This window comes from Cibotium barometz, chromosome 33 (assembly GCF_041138505.1).
Source record: "Cibotium barometz isolate CiBa-2024 chromosome 33, ASM4113850v1, whole genome shotgun sequence".
In the NCBI taxonomy this organism is placed as follows: domain Eukaryota; kingdom Viridiplantae; phylum Streptophyta; class Polypodiopsida; order Cyatheales; family Cibotiaceae; genus Cibotium; species Cibotium barometz.
Genome location: NC_141078.1, coordinates 40,306,962 through 40,314,102, shown reverse-complemented (window position 1 = coordinate 40,314,102; position 7,141 = coordinate 40,306,962). Strand labels below are relative to the sequence as shown.

The following is a 7,141-nucleotide window of genomic DNA, read 5'->3' as shown; positions in this document are numbered from 1 at the left end:
AAATATTTTCAAAAATTTGTTGGTAGTTTGTGCAAATTATTGGACGACATTTCTTTTACACTTGCGTTTTTTTATTTTCAATAATTAAAATAATCCGAATTAGTTGTAAGCATTTTCAAGGTGAAATAGGGAACATTTCTGAGTAGAAAAGGGAATTTCTGAAATTAAAAATTGCGTTGCTTTTTCCTGCGCGCAGGAGTGGGTTTCCTTCCATCTTCATAATTGCGTCTTAGTTTTAGTCTTCCGCCATAGCCGGCTGCGCAACAGGCCGTCAAGCTTTCTTCCTCCTTCTTGTCCTCCTCCAGTTTTCATAGCTTCTCTGCAGCCATAGCCGAGACTTACCACCACCATAGCCCTCCCTCGCACCAGCAAAACCTGCACAGAGATCAGAACCAAACTAGCCCCAGCAAGAAATGGCCCTCCCTTTCCCCAGCTTCCACTCCTGGCTATGGCAAAACAACTCTGTCCCCATCCCAAACACTACCTCTAACCCTAACCCTAACCCTAACTTCTGTGTATCCTCCGCAGACACTTATGCAGCACTTGATGTGGATGCCTATCAGTTCAGTCCGAATCCTAATTTCAAGAAATCCGTCACGGCAACACAGACCCGGAAAGTGTACGGCGGCAACGGCACCAACCGGCGAAGGCTTCAGAGGGGTAGCCGCAAAATCCAGAGCCTGGACCTGGACCTGGACTTCGACATGGTGCTGGTGCCGTCCGATTGCTTCTCCGGGTCGGAATCGGAGGGCTCCGATTGGTCCGTGGGGTGGTTTGAGCCCCATGCGCCGGATTTCTGCAGCGACGGGGAGACGGAAAACAGTTTTGCCGTGCTTGTGCCCTGTTATGGGTCGCCGTCGCCGGACATTTTCGGCGGGAAAGGCAGGTTTGGGCATGAGGAGAATTCAAACCCACATTTCAATTCAAATTCTAAATCACAGCTCTGGGCTGCTGTCCTCTCCAACATTGCCAAAGATTCTCATGCAGGCAAGCACATCTCCGCCCTCCTCCTTTTCTTCATTTTAATTTCATAGAGAGAAAAACAAAGCAAAATTTAGTGCAGGTTTCCATCTCTCATGCCTGCCAACACCCAGAAGGACAGCTCTTTGACATATACACAGGCACATGCTTTTGTACACCTTTATGCACGCACATGTGCATGGGCATGGGCATGTGCATGCATACTCATATAGATGGACATGTATATCATTGTAAAAATGATTAATAGCAATAAGAAAGGGGCTGACTTTACAGCCAAGATTAGGGTATGCAAGTATTAAACTAATTAAGCTATTAACGCAGATAATCAGCAAGATTAGGGTATTACGAACTTAGAAGTACCTAAAATGTCAATATGAACAAGATTAGGATATTAGGCAGTACACAAAAATGTCACCATTAGCAAGATTAGGGTATTACTTCCGTGTTAATGTGACTGTAGGTTTTTGTCATGTTACTATGTCTGTATGGTGGTATGTTTATAGGTCTGTATGCATTTGTGTATGTTTGTTTGTGTTTTTATTTAGAGATAGCTTTAATGGTGAGATATTTCTTCTATGGGCTTTGCAGAGACAAACCACTACCTGCAACAGTGGGTTTCTTCACTGCAAAGCTAAGGTCTCTGTGGGGATTGAGAGTTGTGATGGGTTCTGTTAACATGGCCTTCTCAATACAAGAAACAAGCTCCCAATCAGCAACAAAGGGAAGATCACAGGCGCAAACTCAAAGCTGCCTCATCTGCAATTTGTAGAAACCAGGAATCTATGAATTCCTATTTAATGTACAGGTTTAGCCAAGAGATTTTTGTACATAGGTTTGCAGGCTGGGAAAAAACTGCCTCTGCCTCTATTTAAAAATAAATCAGATCTAACTAGCAATGTAGATAAGAGTGTTTTTACCTATGGTACCTTGATTTGGGACTATAATGACTGCTTAACTACTGATAAGACAGTAGTTAATTGTATTGGGCTTGACCATTTGTGGAGCACATTGCTCAGATTTGTGGGGGTGTGTAACTGTGTAATTGTATTGGATTCATTTGCTTACTGGATTCTTTAATGTGTACTCTTTGCCTACTTTTGATAACTCTTTGCCTACTCTTGATAATTCTTTGGGTTTAATACATTCAATTTACGGGAGCAAATACACTGATTAGGAATATATACGTCGCTTCCCTATACTGTATAAAGCAAGAGTTTCACATAGCTGCAACGTGGCAAGAACTTGGAGGTTTTGGAAGAGGAGGTGGCGGCTTGAGGAGGTTGGGGTAGAATTTGAATTTGGAGGTTTGAAGAGACGTGCAAAGCACTGGTCAGCCCACTAGTATTACAAAAGCTTACAAAAGGGAAAAACTAAACAAAGCCTTCTCCATTTTCAATCCTCACTGATCGCTTTAAGTAAATTCAATCTAGAGCATAAATTGAAGCTTTAGTCATACTTTCTCTTTTCTTAGGTAGTAAGATATGCAAGATATTGTCAAAACTTCAAGTGTCTTATCAAGAGGTTTTTCCTGTATTTAAGAAGCAAAAGAAAAATCCATGAAAAGACATTTTGAGTTTGAAAGAGGTTCGTTCTCTACATCATTGGTGGAAACCTAAGAATAATACAGGAAAAGACTCTTTGAATATGTAAGAGGTAGTTGCTTCGAATCTCATTCAAATTTGCAACCCACTTAATGAACCCCCAAATAAAAAATCAATAACATTCATAGTTTAAATAATAATAATAATGTTTTTTAAAAAATATTTTTTTCTTTTATTAAATAAATAAATAAATAAAAATTCTTTCATTAAAAAATAAAAATAGAAAAAGTCTTTTTTCCTCTTCTTCTTCTTCTTCTTCTCTCTCTCTCTCTCTCTCTCTCTCACACACAGAGAGAGAGAGAGAGAGAGAGAGAGAGAGAGAGAGAGAGAGAAACCAAGCTTGCCTCTGTATGATGTTGTCACAGTCGTCTGGCAGGTGAGTGAAAGCCACAAAAACAATGGAGAAAAAATAACAATAAAAATAAAATATTGGGATGGGAAGAAATTAAATTTATTGTGTACATGTGTAAGGGTCGTAACATTCTTTCCCCCTTTTAGGAATCATCATCCTCGATGACAAACTGAGGATAATGCTTACGAAACTAAAACTTCGTTTCCCAAGTTGCATCTGCCAAGGGATGTCCTTTCCATTTTATGTGGAACTCCCGAAGAGTACAATTTCGTAATCGTCTTTCTCTTCATTCCAGGATCTGTTCTAGTCCATGATCTTCTTGATTAAGTTCCTACAAAGAAATCATACCATCAACTAAATTATTAGCGTCGTGAAGATAATGCTTCAATCGACTTACATGAAATTCTGGGTGGACACGATAGTCTTGTGGTAAGTCTAACTTATAAGCCACATCTCTGACTCATTTCAAAATTTTCCATGGCCCAAAATATCTAGGTGATAACTTAGTAGATTTACTCGCATGAAGCGTCTCAGTCCTCCGAGGAACAAGCAGAAACATTTTCTCCCCCTCTTTAAAAGAACAAGTTATCTGCTTGGGATTAGCATACTTTGTGTTTATTGCTAAACACCTCTCACCCCAAGAAGAAAAGAGTCGCTTGATTTAATCTTTTCGGTCCTAAAGAAGAACTGAGACCTATGTTTATTGCTAAACACCTCTCACCCTAAGAAGAAAAAGAGTTGCTTGATTTAATCAAAGAATATGAGGACATAAGTCCTAAAGAAGAACTGAGACCTATGTTTATTGCTAAACACCTCTCACCCTAAGAAGAAAAAGAGTTGCTTGATTTAATCAAAGAATATGAGGACATATTTTCGTGAAAGTATACTAACATGAAAGGTATTCCTCTTGAAGTGGTCAAACACACCATTCCACTCATGGAAGGTGCAAGACCAGTTAAGCAACGAACCTATCCAATGAATCCAAAATATGCACAAATGGTCAAGGATGAGCTACAAAACTCATTGATGTAGAATTCATTTATGAGATGATAGAGCATACCGAGTAGATCTCACCAATTGTAATTATGCCTAAGAAAAATGGCAAACTCAGAGTCTATGTTAACCTCAAAAAGGTGAATGTCACCCCACAGTCTGAGACCACTACCCTCTCTGATATACGGAGCATCTGTTGGAAAGAGTTGCAGGAAAAGAGGCTTACAGCTTCTTAGATGGATTCTCTGGATACAATCAAGTCTTCATTGATCCATCAGACTAACACAAGATAGCCTTTGCCACATAATGGGGGATATTCGCTTAATATACGGAGCACGTGTTGGAGAGAGTTGTGGGAAAAGAGGCTTACAACTTCTTAGATGGATTCTTTGGATACAACTAACTATTCATTGATCCAATAGACCAACACAAGACAACCTTTGCCATAGAATGGGCCATATTTGCTTACAAGGTCATGCCTTTAGGCCTAACAAATGCCCCAGCCACATTTCAATGCCGCATGTGCACTACTTATAAAGATTATCTGAGATTTTTTTTTGGAAATATTTATAGACAATCTCTGTGTTAATTCAATGTGGAAAGAGAATTTAGCATGTCTATGAAAGTTTTTTGAGAGATATAGATTGTATCGAATATCTCTCAATCCACTCAAATGTTAGTTTTGGATAAAACATGGAATTATCCTAGGGAACATTGTCTCAGAATGTGGCATCTCCATAGATGATGCAAGATCAAATTGATTCTTAAGTTGCCATCACCACAAATTTTTAAAGGAGTACAACGATTTATGGGCCATGTCAGGTATTATAGACAAATCATATTTTTATATGGCATTTATGCTCAACCGCTCTACAAATTGTTAATCTTCTTTGAATGGACTCATGAGTGCCAATGGGGCATATGAGAAACTCAAAAGTCCCTAACAAGTGCTCCAATCTTACAAACATCACAGTGGAACATTGTGTTTCATGTTTATATAGATGCATTAACATTTGTAATTCGATGTGTCTTAGCACAACCTGGGGAACATAACAAGGATTCCCAGTGAGTTTTGCTATTGGACAACTCAATGATGCTGAGCAAAACTATACCACCACGGAATGAGAAGGATTAACCATGGTATATGTAGTCAAGAAGTATCATCACGTATTATCTCTACCTTGTAAACAAGCCCTTGTAACTAGGTGCATCACTCAGTAGTTACTTATCTTCCTTATAATTTGATTTTTTAATCACCGTTAGGAAAGGATCTACTCATGTACATGTAGATCACTTGTCATGAATTCCTAAGAACCTCCAGTGGGAATTGATGATGATCTTCCAAATGCTCCATTATTCCAACTTGAATTAGTTCCGGAATGGAGTGAGAATATTGCCATTAGCTAGCTAATATCCTTTCCAATGACACAAAAGAAGATATGGCAAAAGCAATGTGGATAGGAAGCCAGGTCCTCCACACTCCACCAAGAGCCTCCCTCCATCACCTGCGACCGCTCTGGCCATCGTCACCGTCGATGCCCCTTCGACATCTTCGACCGCCAGTGCCCTTGGACATCTCTCACGTGCATGACCAACTCCGATGGCACTCATGGAGGCAACACCCCTCTCCCTTTCCCGAGGAAGGGCGAGATCCTCTTGAGCCCCATCTCCCTTTTCCCAATGGAAGATCTTCCCTCTACAATACATGATGAGGGTTGGGACTTCGAGGAGGAGGACACCCAAGTAGGAGATAAGGGCAGCACTCTCTCGGCCGGTGGGGGGACACACTCTCTTGTAGGACGTATATTGTAGCACATTCTGGCCAGGAGACTCTCTCTTGTGTCACATTCACTCTAGCACATTTGGTGGAGAGAACATTCTCTAGTGTATGACATTCTCTATGTTGGAGCACTGTAACATGCCCATATTCAATAATAATATATGCCCATTTAATAGATGAATTTATGGTCTTTTGTGGTGTAAAAATTGACAATTTCAATAAACGAGATGTTTCCACTTAGAATCTTAAAATTTTGAGTCCAAATTTAGAATCTGCGTGCAATTTTACCCTAGTATAGGATTTTACAGCATCCAAAACGGACACAGAATCGAGCCTATACGTAAAATTTTAGTTATTTTCAGTTAAAATATGGTAAACTTAAACCTTAATAAATGCACGATTGGGTGTCCAATTGATAGACGGTCTGTACCCTATGATCAGGATGATACCCTGGACATTTTTGCCCAAAAAAAATTTCGCACCGCTAGTGCTCTAGCACGCATATCGAGGTCGGCACCCCAAATTAGGGATCCCCGTCCCAACAAAAGATGTCATACTACACACACCGGGGTGCCTATACAACAGTCGTACAAGGACCAAAGACCGACCGCCCTAGCGTACGGTCCACACAAATTGCCACATGGACGCCCATGCTGCTACTGAACCGAAAGGTACATGCGTACCTCGACTTTTGCCCGCGTACAGGTACCATTCCTTTCCCCGGGCTCATGCAAGCCATAGGCCGGTGTACTTTCACTGTACACCATCCTTTTCACCCCCGTCTTGCTCTCCCTTTTCCGCACCCGTACTCGTACCTGTACCTATATAGACCCCACAGCACCCCCCCTTGGCCAGTACCCCGACACTATGTGCTACCCTTACCCATATCCAACACTCTACTATACCAACAGTTTGTCCGTACCCGCCACTCTGTGTGGGACTGTACCCGATAGCCCTCTATACCACTCTTCCAGCAAGTCCTTTTTGCCCATCTCCAAGTAAGCCCTTTGCCGAATGTTTTTGCCTCATCTCACCCTTGTGTGGGTAGAGTGTCCTTAGTTGCTCTTCCCTCCTCCCCTCTGTGTGAATAGACTTAAGGGAGGACTTCCCCTTCTCTCCCTCTAGGTGCAGCCTTCTTCCCTAAAAATCCAGTTTAAGGACACCTTCCCTCCCCCCACCAATTAGAGGTGACTTTAGTAAGGGCTTTTTGGCTCTTAGAGGTGGTTCCCACCTAGGAGTTTTTTGCTCATAACTTGAGCAAATGAACTCTGATTTGTGATCTAACTGAAGCATTGGATTTGCAGTAACCTGGGCTACAAGAAGGCGGGTAGAATGGCTCCTTCATGAAAGTGCCAAAATATTTCCTCGAGACACGCCCACAACAACGAGCCTAGAGATGTTGCTCCAGATGCGGTCCCCACATTAATAAAAAAG

General features: G+C 41.3%; 1 protein-coding gene across 1 annotated transcript; it reads left to right on the top strand.

Annotated features, from left to right (window-relative positions):
- The first annotated feature begins 280 nt into the window (after positions 1-280).
- LOC147619565 (uncharacterized) lies at positions 281-2,050 on the top strand. The gene is made up of 2 exons (XM_086773240.1): positions 281-987; positions 1,570-2,050. Exons 1-2 carry the CDS (start codon positions 414-416, stop codon positions 1,614-1,616), a joined length of 621 nt encoding a protein of 206 aa, XP_086629366.1. The 5' UTR covers positions 281-413; the 3' UTR covers positions 1,617-2,050.
- The last annotated feature ends 5,091 nt before the right edge of the window (positions 2,051-7,141 follow it).

Bases quoted from the DNA above. Each gene is read 5' to 3' on its own strand.
- LOC147619565 (XM_086773240.1), top strand. From the start codon at position 414: ATGGCCCTCCCTTTCCCCAGCTTCCACTCCTGGCTATGGCAAAACAAC. The intron at 988-1,569 runs GCAAGCACATCT...TGGGCTTTGCAG, and splicing joins TGCCAAAGATTCTCATGCAG to AGACAAACCACTACCTGCAA.